Source organism: Triticum dicoccoides, chromosome 5A (genome assembly GCF_002162155.2).
Source record: "Triticum dicoccoides isolate Atlit2015 ecotype Zavitan chromosome 5A, WEW_v2.0, whole genome shotgun sequence".
NCBI lineage: Eukaryota > Viridiplantae > Streptophyta > Magnoliopsida > Poales > Poaceae > Triticum > Triticum dicoccoides.
This window is the reverse complement of record NC_041388.1, coordinates 35,601,354-35,616,257: the sequence shown is the minus strand read 5'-3', so window position 1 is coordinate 35,616,257 and position 14,904 is coordinate 35,601,354. Positions and strand designations below refer to the sequence as shown.

At 43.9% G+C, this 14,904-nt stretch overlaps 1 protein-coding gene and 1 long non-coding RNA gene across 4 annotated transcripts; both read right to left on the bottom strand.

The window, feature by feature from the left end:
- Positions 1-680: 680 nt before the first annotated feature.
- Positions 681-1,296, bottom strand: LOC119297416. Its single transcript, XR_005145649.1, has 3 exons — positions 1,199-1,296; positions 873-1,017; positions 681-748 (listed from the first exon to the last, which is right to left on the bottom strand). It is a non-coding gene; the product is annotated as an uncharacterized LOC119297416 (long non-coding RNA).
- Positions 1,297-11,921: 10,625 nt separating this feature from the next.
- On the bottom strand, positions 11,922-13,142 carry LOC119296896. 3 transcript variants are annotated; one of them, XM_037574910.1, is made up of 3 exons: positions 12,990-13,142; positions 12,634-12,888; positions 11,922-12,557 (listed from the first exon to the last, which is right to left on the bottom strand). In XM_037574910.1, exons 2-3 carry the CDS (start codon positions 12,727-12,729, stop codon positions 12,219-12,221), a joined length of 435 nt encoding a protein of 144 aa, XP_037430807.1. In that variant the 5' UTR covers positions 12,730-12,888; positions 12,990-13,142; the 3' UTR covers positions 11,922-12,218. The 3 variants fall into 3 exon arrangements, 2 of the variants coding, with proteins under 2 accessions (XP_037430807.1, XP_037430808.1); XM_037574911.1 differs by having other exon boundaries at positions 11,922-12,530; XR_005145440.1 differs by having other exon boundaries at positions 11,922-12,863.
- Positions 13,143-14,904: the final 1,762 nt, after the last annotated feature.

Genomic DNA, 14,904 nt, shown 5'->3' with positions numbered 1-14,904 from the left:
ACCATGGATGGCTAACGATATGTAGGACTGCACATCACGTGTGCACGCTGACATGTAGGATTGCACCCATGATCGATATGCACGCACGTGTACAGTACTAAACAATCTCACACGAGTGGAAAAATCCGGACCAAACCGACATTTGGAACCCACATGGACTACATTGATACACCGGCCACCGGTTCATAGAGAATGAATGAGTAGCAGTTCTCAACACCGGGAACAACATGAGTTCATATCCCTCGCAAAAAAAAAAACATGAGTTCATGTATATAAACTGCTTGCAGTACCAATTCACCAACATGGACTATGCGGAAGCTGGACATGCATAAGCATATGAATTATATATGTCTGATCATATACTAGTCGATTACGTACAGCTTGCCCTGCTTCTCAGTCCTACTCCTCACCTCCATGGAAGAGGGCCAGGAAGCTGCTGATGTCGCCCGCCACGAAGAAGACGAGGGCCACGGTGCAGAAGATCGTGATGAACATGTCTTGTGGGTCGTCGACGAGGAAGAGGCGGGCTGCGACGGCGACGGCGTACATGCAGTGGATGACGATGGTGAGCGCGAGTGCGAGGTAGGCGAAGGCGGGGCGGACCCAGCGACGGTGGCACGGGAGCCGCAACGCTAGCACCGCCGCGGCCGCCTGGAGTGTGGCGCAGGCAGCACAGCATCCCGGTCCAGAGGGTGGTGTCCTCGGCGGGATCCACGCTCGTCAGCTGGTCGCACCGCCGAAACAAGGACTGCAGCAGAGGACGAACCCGGATAAAAGATTTGATCGGGATATCTAGCAACCAGCCAAGAGCCAACGGGTTGTAGTAGTGGAACACAGGACAGGAGAATCACTGGTTGTGCACTCGTCGTTACCTGGCTGCAGGGGACGAGGTAGCGGTAGACAGCGTGGACGATTGCGGAGTTGGCGGCGTAGGAGGCCGTGAGGAGCGCCCATTCGCTGGCCTCTTCCATGGATCCAACCCTTCTTTGCCAGGAGTCCATGGATCCAAGCGAGTAGCTAGGACAAGAAGGCACTACTAGTTCAATTCCTTGTCTCAAAAAGAAACGATGGACCAGCAAGAAAAAGAAGTAGATGCAGGAGAAGAAAAGGATTCACCAGCAAGAAATGAAGCCCACGCTGGATAGCTAGTTCCAAATATTCGAACGAGACGGAGGGAGAGGGGAGGGGAGGGGCTGACCGTCGCTTGTCGGATGTGGAGCGAGCGACGTCGCTGGAGGGTGCTTCGCTGCTCCGGTACGCTTTCGCCTGGGCTGGAGGGAACGTGTTGGAGTTTGCAGGCGGAGGGCTACGGAGTTTTGGTGTGGAGCTGTTTAAATAGCCGAGCGACAGAGAGCGCGCTGCAGCACGAGGATCATTCTCGACTGGACGTCACACATTTTAGCTCATTTTAGGTGCACGTTCATTCTTATCTATTGCGATTTCTACTACAGTAGCATACGCATGTAACTTGGCGTGCTTCGTGCAACTCATACCACTCTATCGACTGGTGGCTCATCCAACATTATTTTTACACTTGGATGTATTTTGAGTTACATTGTCTATTTTTACTACATCATGGATCATCTATTATGTTTTTACGACCTCATTGATCCACTTATCTATCTTTGAAGAGAATAGGGAAGTGGGGCTCCAAAAGTCCATGGTTCAACCCGTTCATTGTCATCTAATTGAAAAACGTGCAAAAACAGAAAAAAGATGATGGCCACTAATGGCATGCCTCCAACAAGGAATAAAGTCATGAGATAGCATTTACTTTCCAACAACTCAACTTTTCAAGTCATCATCTCGAGTAAGCTTAATTTTTTTTCTCTCTCTCCCACTTCGGTAAATTCATATCTAGGCTCGTCTCTATTGCTTTCATTTTCTTTTCCAACCGGGCTCACACCCCTTTCCGTTAACTTTGCAATTAACATAAATACATCAGTTTGTTGAGTACTGTGCAAAACATCACCCACCAGCCAAAGCGAAATGAGATAGACTAGAGCAAAAGGAGACCGAAAGAAGGGAGCGAGTTGGTGCACCGTCAGGAAACCCACTGTGGATGATCCTAAAACGGGCCAGCCACCATAGGACGAAAACCCGACGACACTAAACCAGTGCCCAATAAACATTCTGGAGACGACTACAGGACACTGAAACAACGAAAGGAGAACATAGGAACAACAGACTCCAGCGGGCATCAAACCCCAGTGGAACAAGTTTAAACTAGGCAGTGCAGCAATTTAGCCGATCCGGATCGCAGCTTCATCACCCAGAAGAAGCCTGCCACGCGGGTAGGTTCTGTCCGCCAGAACAACAGAAACTTGAGCCAGCCTCTTAAACCCAGCCTGCAACTCCATCTTGTCGTCTCCTTTAAGCAGTCATGCCCAATACCACATAAACGAAAAAGCAGTGAAAACAGCCTCCAACGGAGTGCCGACATCGTATTTATCGAATGTAACTTTGTTACGAATGCACCAAATCCCCCAGAAAATGGTAGCAATAATCATCATATAAAACTTTTTCCCTCCCGGAAAAAACTGATATAACTAAGCCCAGCTTTGCCAGAGAGATCGAGGGCAGCAAGAAGCCCCCGTTGTCAATCCCAACACGCCCCAACCCGTGCGTGCAAATGAGCAGGTGAAGAACATGTGATTCGCAGTCTCCACATCCATACAAAAAAAAAACAGGCGGGATTCCCAGGCAAATACCTACTTGGCATGTTATCCCGCGTAAGTATAACATTTTGAAAGAGCTGCCATAGGAAGATTTTGATTTTCAAAGGAATCGTAGCTTTCATACCCACTTGTAATTCGGGCCAGACATATTCCTTTCCAGCCACCCATAACTGACTTAGTAGTAAATTACCCTTTACTATCCAGTGCCCAAGTAACAATGTCTCGGGAGTTGTTCAGAGGCATACTTCTAGCCTCAGAAGTCACTCATTTTTTTGGTGCCAAAATATGAATAGTAACAATGATTTTTTTTGTGCCAAAATGGTGTTCTTTGATGGACTGGCCCGCCCCAACAAGCTTTAACAATACTCGGCCCATTTTGTCTGATTTTTCTGACTCCGCCACTGGAGGGTGGTCTCCTCCGCAGGATCCGCGTCCGTCAGCTGGTCCCAAATTCAGAAAGGAGGACTGTGGAGAGTCAAGGCAAATTCAGAAGGCAGGGAGAAGAGCACCAGCCAAGGGGTAGTGGAACACAGGAAAATCACTCGTCGTTAATTACCTGGCCGCAGGGGACGAGGTAGTGGCCGAATAGGTTGGCGATTGTGTAGCTCGTGGCAAAGGAGGCGGTGAGGAGCGCCCATTCACTGACCTGGTGGACAGGGTCGTCCATGGATCCAGCTCGTGGCAGTAGGTGGGACGCTAAATTTCTTTGCAGCTGCACACAAATGCGAGTGAAGCCCATCATACATTTGAGCTCATTTTAGCTGCACGGTAATTTTCATCTAGTGCGATTTCTACTACAGTAGCATACACGTGTAACCCGGCGCGCGTGTTTCATGCAACTCATACCACTCTAAAGATCTCCATTTCAGAAAGAAAAAAAGTACTACCTCCGTCCTATTTTATAGATCTCCTTTGTAGTTTGTGTCAAATTTTGACCAAAAATTTAACTAAAAAAATGTTAATATATGTCAACAAAAATTATATTGTTGGATTCGTATTTGAACATACTTTTCAATGATTAAATTTTCGATGACATGTATGAACATTTGGTTAGTTCAATCTATGGTGAAAATATGACACGAAATACAATAGAGACCAATAAACCAGGACGGAGGTAGTACCACTCTAACAACTGGTGGCTCATCCAGCAATTTTATTTATTAATTCTTTGCCTGGATGTCATTAGCAAGTACAACCACAATTTTTACTACGTGATGGATCATTCATTATGTTTTTCTACGAGCTCATTCATCCACTTATCTAACTTTGCCGAGAATAGAAAGTCGGGCTTCAAAGGACCACGGTTCAACTTGATTATTGTCATCTAATCAAAAAGCGTGTAAAGAAGAAAGAAGACGATGACGATTGATGCTATGCCTTCAACAAAGAATAAAGTTGTGAGACATCGTGTACTTTCCAACAATGCAAGTTTTCAAGTCATGATCTCAAGTAATCTCAATTCTTCTCTCTCTCAACCACTTCACTAAATTTCAAAACTAGAAACATACCTGAGTCATTCTCTATTGCTTTTCTTTCGCTCTCTTTACTTTGTCAAGGAAGAGACCGGCTACTCTTCAGGAATTAGGTTTGCTCTAAGTAAAATACCTTGGATGATGTCGGACCACTCGAGCCTACATGGCAATATGATCTATCAAAAGTCTACACATCGTAATTGTGAGTGAAGCTCAAAACACACACCATCCACTTATCCATCTTTGAAGAGAATGGGAAGTGGGGCTCCAAAGGTCCACGGTTCAACTATATCATTGTCAACTAATCAAAAAGTGTGCAAAAAAGGAAAGAAGGCGATGATGATTGATGGAATCCTTCCAACAAGGAATGGAGTTGCGAGACATCATTTACTTTCCAACAACCCAAGTTTTCAAGTCATCATCTTGAGCGCTGATCAATTATTCTTTCTCTCTATCTCTCTCCTGCTTTAGTAAATTCATACCCGAGCCAGTCTCTGTTGCTTTCATTTACTTTTCAACCACCCAAGTTTTCATGTCATCATCTCGAAGAAGCTCAATTCTTCTTTCTCTTTACTTTTTCAAGGGATAGACTTGATCCTCTTCATGAATTAGGTTTGCTCTAAATCAAATACCTTAGGGCATCTCCAATGCTGATTCCAAATCGAATATCGTATTCGTTCAGGGACCGGCGGAGACCAGTTCACAGACAATGATACGGGAGCCCATCCAATCATGCCCGCATACATTTCAAACCGCTTTTCAATAAACTGGACAGATTTTATCAAACACGGCGGATTTCAGCATAGCTCGAACATAATTTACATAGAATGGACTATATTTCAACCGTATAACTAAAGAAAAAAAAGAGAGGGTAGGAAAGGGAGGGGAAGAAACTAAAGGGTGGGAAATACTAAAAGCCAGAGACCTCTACAACCTCTGCTGCACCCTCCCAGGTACGAGTACGTAACTAGGGCCGCTCCGCTTGGATGGTTTCGATCGATCCATCCATCATCATGTTCATGCTTGGTCTGAGTGGGTGCAGTCCTCCTTCCTCCTGCGCTGCGTCCAGTGGACGGACGCGGTCGCGGAGGCCGCCGAGGCGAGCGCCCTCTGGCTCGGCATGCTCTGCTGCGCCCTACCCCAGGCGCTGCAGCTCCCGTGCTCCCGCCGCTTGGTCCGCCGCTCCCTTGCCGACCGCGCGCTCGGACTCACCTTCGTCGGACACTGCATGTACGCCGCCGCCGTCCGCCTCCTCCTCGCCGCCGACTGCCCTGGATACGTCTTCGCCAGGGTCTTCTGCACCGCCAGCATCGTCATCTTCGCGGGGGGCGACCTCCTCTGCTTCTTGGGCCTCCTCCTGGGAGGTGATTCGGGTAGTTCAGCTAGCTGCAGATGATCATGTCCATGGATCAGTTCGTTCATGGAGTGCGGTATGTCTGAATTTAGTACTACTGTTAATTGGATAGATCGACTGAGGACTGAATGACTGATGAGCAGGGCAGCCGATTAGTTCAGCTTCAGCAGGACTGAGTATGTGTGAATCTAGTAGCTACCTAGCTCTCCTAGCTAGTACTAGTTGGTATATTTGCGTTGCTTAATGTACTTATGATCAGACATGAGCACGATAGTTATATCCAGCTTCCCTATGATTAATGTTGATGAAATTGCTGCAGTTTAATCCAGTAGTATCAGTATCCTAGTGTGTTACTTGGATAACAGAAGAGGCACGTTGGCCATCCATGGTCCTTGTTGGAAATTTACCTTAGGATCAATCACATCAAACTGCACAAACACACGCGCACAAAAAACTGATAGCCAAAGGGCTCTTCTTGTGCCCTCTTTTCTTTCTCTTTATTACCTTTTCTCCTCTTGTCTCGGTACAAAACTCACGCGACACCTGTGCATATATACACACAGAGACGTCTTAGCTAGCCGAACACAAATCCTATTCGAACACCAACTCCAAATACTATACGCCAAAGCTAGCTCTAACCGGACTGGCAAAGACCCATACTTTCCTAATTACCGGCCACGCTGGTCGCACTTAATACTTATGCTAACAGGACTCAAACATGACTACCTACTGGTAATCTCAAACTTACCTAATTAATACTAACTTATGTTTGGATTACCTAACAGTCCAGACGATGCATTTTGTTTTCACTTGGTGATTTTTTGTTCCTGGCTAGACGATCGCGAGTGCAACTATCACGGTGAGCACCGTGCGATGTTGGTTGGGAAATGCAGAGGGACGGAAGTGGTGCACATGTGACTGCTGAACTGAACATATGGGAGCTGCTGAGATACAAGGGCAACTAATCAATTTAGAGAGCTGGGACATGGAAAAAAGATATATTGATATGTATTTGCAGTTTCTGCTTGTTTAGTTTTGTCATCTTGATTGATATGTTGCGTCGAGTCTAGTCCCCTGGCTGAATTTGCCAACTGGAACATGTTGCGTCTAGTCCCCTGTCTAGCTATTCAGTGATTTGTGAGCATGAGAGGGATTTCTTTTTTCTGAAGTTGCATCTTAGGGAATATACCCACCTACGAATGTTTACAATTTAATTCCTCACAATTTTGTGACATCCTCCCTAAGTTTACAAGCAAAATCTTCAGCTGGATCAAACCATTCTTTGAGAAAGGAGGTAACATGCTCCAAGATCTACCCGCAATAAAAAATAAAAAATAAATCCATGCTCCAAGATGTTAGTTGTCTTTTGGGTTAATATTTTGTCCCTGTTTCAAGCAGAAAGAATATATTGTGCTTCTCCTTCTTCCGCCACTTGCAACTCTGTGAGACATCAAGTGTCATTTAGGCTGTATTCCTCTTTAAGGCCAATCTTAAATTTATTTCCTATGCCTAAATTCCTCTTGATGAATTCTGAACCATATCCAGTACCTGATGGGCTATGGATTTCCATCTGAATTATGGCGCAAACAACTTTAATTTACCGACTAAACTTATGTTTATGAGCTAGTTATGTCGTACATTCTTAGAACCTTAGCTGATGCTACACAAATTTTCTCGCCTATAGTAATAGTCTTTCAGTGAGTGAGCATGTTAGGGTTTTTTTTCTTATTCAGATTGCATATGTGGTATTAAGTGGCTAGGATCTTTATATATATTTTTGGTTGTATTCCAAGATGTTTCAAGTGTTGAGACCTCTGAGCTTGGTTTTTTGTTTATCGATTGATCTTCCACATGGATTCTAAACGGATAAATGGTGACCATTTCAGTTGGATTTCTTTTTGGAAAAGAAAGAAAATGCCCGCCTTCTGCATCATAAATCAGACTAGCTAGCTCGGTTAGTCGCTGCCAAGTTTGAGCAGGTATGGCGTGATTACTTTGTATTGGTTTGGTTTGTTGAGAGGAGGTCCAGGGCTACTTATAGGGCGGAGTGGAGGTTGTGGGCGCGGGCATACTCGGGGTCGTGGGCGCATGGGTCGGCAGCGGTTGCGGGACGTTGGGGTAGAATTCTGGTCGGCTGGCTAGCTGGTAGCTGGGCCTTTTTTTCTTTCTCTCTTCATTTCTGTTTTCAGTTTCTGATTTATGTTTTTATTTTCAAATTTGAATTTGAATTTTATTCAAAAGAGAAAGTGTTCCTAAATTACCTTGGGAATATTTCTGACTAAATGAACATTTCTCCAAGGGTTTTTGACAAGCTATATTTTGGCAATAACTAATGGGCCCTTCGCAATGTTGCTTTATTTTCTTACTGTTTTTCTGTTTATTAATTTACTCCAGAATTTTACTTATAGTTTAATTACCAAAATTAAACTATTTTTAAAATCTCGTTCACTAGAGAATAAATAGGGAAAATATAATATTAGGAAATTTTCTTTCCTGCCCTTATGCAAGTTTTCCAAAAATAATTTTTGGGTGGGACCATCATGGTTTTCAACCAAATTCAAATTTCCATTTGAATTCAGTGTTGGCCTTGTTGGTCTCAAAATCCACATATGCAAGGAAATCATGGATGCATATGCTCCTAATTTCACAACCAAAATTTAGGAGAAATTTGGGTTTTTGTGACACTCAACCGTCGCCATCTTATACGCTCTTGTCGGAGTCATCATCATCGCTGCCGTTGAAGTAGAGGACGAATTCTTCCGCGGTAGCGCTCGAATTTGCCAGTGTCTCCACGGACTCCCTCAATGCCCTCATGTACCCCGGCTCATCTACCGGGTCTGCAGAGTACATGAGCACCGGCAGTGCAACCCAGCTTGGCACAATGGTGAAGTCGCGGATCGCGCGGACGAACCCCGGCATGTCCTCGGGGTCGCCTGCCTCGTTCGGTGCAAATGGTGAAGTCACGGATAGCTAGTAGTACAACATTCACTAGAAAAAAGCTAGTAGTACAACATTGTGGCTGAAACTTTGATTTTTATTTACTCCGTTTTTGCTTGGATGCCATTAGTAGGTAACCAAAAAATTAAATTACATTGCCTATTGTTACAATGTGATGGATCAACCATTAGGTTTTTTAACGAGCCCACTCATCGGCTTACTTATTTTTGTCGGAATGGGAGCTCCAAAGGTCAACATGTTCCATCTTGACTCATGTCATTGTCTCAAAAAGTGTGTCAAAAAATATAAAGGCAATGATGCGGCTTGATGGCATGCCTCCACCAAAGCATAAATTGGCGAAGCATCATGTGCTTTCCAAGCATGCACGTGTTCAACGCATTATCTTGAGTAAGATTATTTTTCTCTTTTCTAACAATTTTTCCTAATTTCTAGAAGAGAACAACAAACCTACCCATTCCCTATTGCTTTTCCTTTACTTTGTAAGGAAAAGGGTGGATCATCTACATAAATTAGCATTGGCCTAATTAAAAGCAACAATTCAGATGTTGTTGGACCGCCGGAGCCTACATAACCAGCTAGTTGCTTTAACAAAGTAAGATGGTCACTGTTTAATCTATTCTGAGCACATGGAAACTCAATCGATTGGAAGTCATGATGTCTCAACACATGAAGTATTTTGGCATCTAGGGAAATATCAAGATCCTAACGAATTAATCCCTCACATGATCACATATTTAGTGTTAACTAACGTTCAAAGAATGCACAACATAACAAGATCATCAAAATAAGTTTTACCATTAGAGGAATTGTGGCATATCAAATCAAGTGTGGATTAGCATCTTATAGGGGATAACAGCAAATAACTGCCACAATGCAGTGGATATGCATCTGGCCCATCAAAGGATGTGCCCCAATGGCGGACGAACAAGATGAAATTAGCATTCCCAAATCTCATAAGGCACGTGTCCCGATCATGTGTGTCTTGGCACACCATGCATGATGTGCCTTCCTGATGGTGGTTGTTGAGTTGGGCCCAGCACCTGTATTGGCATGCCTACTGCACCGTGGCATAACTGAGTGGCGCTGCTGATGGACACCAAGTGTCGCCACATGTGGCATTATCGCTTATCGCACACTCTCATGGCCATGTCAAGGGATTCTGTGCTGGCCTCCAAACTTGCCGATACGCCCCGAGTGTTTCATGGACCTTGGCAAATTCAGTTTACGTACCATGGCAATTTTCCTTTCTTATATGTACCATGGTAAAAAAAATAGGGACCATGACCAATTCAGTTTAGGACCATGATAAATTAAGTTTATGGAACATGGCAAAAAAAATTAGGGGCCATGGGAAATTTAGTTTATGGACCATGGCTAATTAAGTTTATGGACCATGACAAATTCACTTCAAGTACCATGTCAAATTCAGCTAATGAACCACGGCAATGTTCACTTTTTAATAGAACCATGGCAAATTTCTATATTTAAGAACCACAACAAATTTATATTTTTTTTCATAACCAACCATGTTGTACATGCAACAAGATTAACCATGTATCCATGGCAAAATTCCCTAATATTTTCCATCTTTTTTTAATTAGAAAATTCCAAATTTTGCCATGTGCCCACTACAAATTATCAAAAAATCCATGTTTTATTGGTCAATATTTTTATATTTTTTTCATGTGCAATTTTATTATAGGTAACATAGCTGCTATATTATTTTATAGCATGGAAATTTTATATTCATTAGACCATGGTAGTTTTTTCCGTAGGTACTTTAGCAATTTTCGTTATGTAGACGATGCCAATTTCTTTTTGGTTAGACCATGGTAATTTTTTGTAAGCAGGATGGCAATTTAGACCATAGTTCTCTTGTCTTGCAACATTTTCTTGGACCATAGCGATTTTATTTAGCGTACCATGGTAAATTCCTTTTTTACGTGCTATCAAATTTTTTGACATGGCAATTTTGGACCTTCTTACAAGCACAACCTTTTTTCCGCAATGTAGACTTTTGCTATGTGAACTCTTCTGTTTTAATTTAAATTTGCCATGTTATTTCCACAAAAAAAACTTAATTTTTTATGAGATTTTTTTTGTTTGAAACAAAATATTTATGTTTGTTCTTGTTTTTAATATGACAAATTTTGTCATCCAATTTTGTTGTGTACAACCTGTCAATTATACTATTTTTTATTTATACCTACATCATGAAAAAACTTTCTTTTTTAATATTTCATTTATTTATTTATTTGCATAGGGGAATGATGATTGGGCCAGAAGCCTAGCGAAGGTCATGTACGGCTTTGTATTCGCTTGGCGGGTTACCTGTAGCGAATAGAACGTTCGCGCTGGAGGGGGTTCTCCAGCGAACTACTCGTTCGGGTTGACATCGCTAGAAATCTGACGTTCGGTAGATATTGGAGGTCCATACTTTTTCCCTGAGTCAGACAAAAGATATTGTTTGTACTTATTCTGTTGCTTGCAACTCCATGAAAGAATTCAGTGTTTTTATCTTCTATTCACCTTCAAGGCCATTCTTCACATTATTTCATACGCTAGTATTCCTCTTGATAAATTATAAAGCATCCCTAGAACTTACCGGCATAAGGATTTCCATCTGAATACTGACACAAGCTACTTTAATTTACTAGTTATAAGCTGATGTTGACGACCTCGTTATTTCGTACTATTATATTGTGTGAACCTTGGCGGACGCTAAACAAGTTTTGTTGTCCGTAGCAATAGTCGCCAAGTGAGCTGTGAGCATGCATGTGAAGATTTCCTTTTTCCTGAGGTCACACTTGAGGCATTTTATTGGTTGGGTTTCTTCATGGTTTCTACACGGCTTGAGGGGTTATTCATGAATCATCATCGTCCTTTTTTCTTCTGCTTTTGATGGGTCTTTTGGAGTAGATGACATGGGTCAAGTCGAGTACACTGTAGACCTTTTGTTTTTGTGAAACAAAAAACCGTGTTGACAGACCTTTGGATCCCCACCACCTCTCATATTCTTGGCAAAGATAGAGCGGTGCACATGGTGACATGCATGCATGCATTACCGCATGTAGTCACGGGCATGGCAAAGCAGCAATGGCACGCTACCCGGGCTGGCAAAACCAGCAGGGCACGAAGCACGCGGGTTACATGCGTAGCTGAAATATCACTGTGCAGCTAAATTGAGGTAGCTTGCTAAGCTAGATCAAAACAGCTAAAAACCATGATGAGACGTTTATCGCACAACTCTAGAAAACCGCATGCTTAATCAGCAGGTAGGAGTAAGTTGAAACTAGGAACCTAGTTACATTTGCATTTTCAATTATACACAAGTTGGAACAACAGCTTTATCCCCAGTGGATTAGCCAGCGGCTGCATGAAAAACCATAGTTAACATATACTCCTATACTGCATGAAGTGACAATCTCACCAACATCAATTATATCGAAGCTGGATAAATAAGCATATAAATGATGTCTGATCATACTACAGAGGAAAGGTGGAATACTACTGCATCAAAGACGGGCACAATTCAGGGTACGTAACACATTACACAAATACGTACTAGCATCTCCGATCTATCCAATTAACAGTCGAGTACACTGGTAGATTCACGCATACGGCACTCGGTCAATTGTGGCAGCTAGCATAATGCATACTCCTACTCATTATTTATCAGTCCCTCATTAGTACCTCACCAGCTGATCCATGGACATGATCGCTGCGACGCTGCCTACGTACCCCTGCTTCTCAGTCCTACTCCTCACCGCTGCCGAGGAGGAGGGCCAAGAAGCTGATGATGTCTCCCGCTGCGTAGATGAAGAGGCCCCCGGTGGAGCAGATCCGGAAGAAGAGGTCTCCTGGGTCGGCAACGAGGAGGATATGGGCTATGGCGGCCATGATGAAGTGGCCGACGATAGTGAGCACGAGCGTGAGGTAGGCGAGGGCGCGGCGACGGCGGCGGCACGGGAGCCGCAGGGCCAGCACCGCCGCGGCCGCCTGGAGCACGAGGCAGCACAGCAGCCCGATCCCTAGGGCGTTCACCATGGCTTCCTCCGCGTCCGTAAGCTGGTCGCAGCACAGAAAGAAGGAGGACTGTGGAGGAGTGGAAATTGAGAAGGCATGGAGAAGGGCAGCAGCCAAGGGGTAGGGCAAGGGGAATCGGGCGTACCTGGCTGCAACGGACGTGGAAGTGGTAGAGTGCGTAGGCTATTACGGTGCGATGGCCAAGGAGAGCGCGATGTGGCAGGCGGTGAGGAGCGCCCATGAACTGACTCCTCGGACAAGATCAGGACGAGGCGTCTTCTTGGCCAGGGACAGGGTCACCGGCAGCAGATGAGGCGCCTTGCTGCCGTCCATGGATGCAGGAGCCTTCTTTTGCGGGGACTCCATGGATCAAACCTGGACAAGATGAGGAGATGAGACACTGAGGCACTGTTAGTCAAGGTCAACAGGAAGAAAGAGGAAGAGAAAGAAGAATTCAGCGACAAAATGCAAGAACGAGGAGACGGAGGGGGAGGGACTCACCGTCACTCGTCGGATGTGGGAGGTGCTTCCTTTTCCCTACGCGAGCGACGTGCTACACTCCAAGGGTGGTGTTGGAGGCTGCCGGCCACTGGTGTTGTGGACTGCGTAGCTGTTTAAGTAGCGAGTGTGGTCGTGTGCGATGCAAAGTGAGGCCGCGACCTACACCATCTTTGGCAATGCTGCTCACCCAACACACACAGGTGCACATGCATGCGTAGTGCTCCTAGAAGCTACTCCCTCCGTTCGGAATTACTTGTCTCGGAGATGGATGTATCTAGAACTAAAATACGTCTAGGTACATTCATTTCTGCGACAAATAATTTCGAACGGAGGGAGTAGATGAACGGGGAAGGGAGGGGGAGGGGACTCACCGTACATGTGAGCATGCAAGGCTGCGATGCGCGAGAGACTACGCGAGCGACCCAGGCGGAAGCATGTGATGGTCTCGGTCGTCGCATTGATGTAGAGAGGAAACCACGTGCAAGTTTCGTCCGATCAAGGGAGCGCGTATAACATTTTTGGCTATGCTGTGGGATGCATGCCTGCCTAGTTAATATCTTTCCATACGTAAAGAAATGCTAGTGAAGCTCATCACGCACACGCATGCACATGCTCATTTTAATTAGCTACGGTGATTCTCAACTAGCGAGATTTCAGAGTAGCATGCCCATTCACCACCCTTAACGACGGGTGGCCAAATCAATCATTTCCATAAGCTTGCTTCTACCACATTTTGGCAGAATAGTTTCATTCTTTTTAATATCTTTTTTTATGCATGATTGGTTGTCATTAACGGATGCAACCTTACTTTGACATACATTGAGTATTACAACGTGACATTATATTTTACACTAAACCATTCTTAAGCTTATTTGTCTTGGTTGAGAATGGGTGGTGGGGCTCCAAAGGTCTGCATGGTCATCTTGACCCTACATAATCATCTACTCGAAAAAGTGGCAAAAGAATAAATAAGGTGATGGTCATTGATAATCATCTACTCGAAAAAGTGGCAAAAGAATAAATAAGGTGATGGTCATTGATGGCATGCCTCCACCAAGACATAAAGTGATGAGGCATCATGTGCTTCCCAACAACGCGTGCTTTTAACATATTATCTTTAGTGGGCTTATTAATTTTTCTTCTTTTCATATTTTTTATAGTTTCTAGAATAGACAATAAACCTAAGTGATTCTCTATTTTTTTCTTCTTCTTTCAATTTACTTTGTAGGGAAAGAGATCGTCTCCTCTAAAGGAATTAGTGTTGCTTTAAAAATAAATTAATAGTTTAGATGCACCACCCAAACTAGTTGCTTTAACAAACTGGGATGGTCATTGTTTGATCTCTTTTCAACACATGGAAAATCCTAGCATATTAGTCCCTCACATGCTCACATATCAAATGACCATGACTCTAAACTATTTTTGCAATGACCACTAAACTTTGTTTAGCGCCAACCGAGGCTCGGAGAATGTACTTCCTCCGTCACAGTTAAATTTGCGTGTGTTTCCACAATAGACAAGGTTTAGGGCGCATTACATTTATTTCTAGTAGCTAATTAGTACTCCGATATACTATTTCTATATGCATGCGTAGTGTGAATGGTATTTTTCAGCTCATCTCACAACCAATAGATAACCACCTAGGTTCCAGAGAATTTCCAAACACGTCTTCTAAACCGTGACGGAGGGAGTACGACATAACGAGATCATCAATGTAAGTTAATGTACGACATAACGAGATCATCAATGTAAGTTTAACCATTAAATTAATGTAGGCCGCGCAGGAATTCAGATCGGGATACACATGCACGTCAAGTTGTAAATAAGTTTTTATAATTGATCAAGTGGAATTATGGCATAGGAAATCAAGTGAAGACTGCCTCCTTAAATAGGATAACAATGCTTAACCGCCATT

What these genes read in the sequence shown, in the direction of transcription:
- LOC119296896 (XM_037574910.1), bottom strand. Translation starts at nt 12,729, where the DNA reads ATGGGCGCTCCTCACCGCCTGCCACATCGCGCTCTCCTTGGCCATCGC. An exon ending in TCCACGTCCGTTGCAGCCAG is followed by an intron (nt 12,558 to 12,633) that starts GTACGCCCGATT and finishes ACTCCTCCACAG; the next exon opens with TCCTCCTTCTTTCTGTGCTG.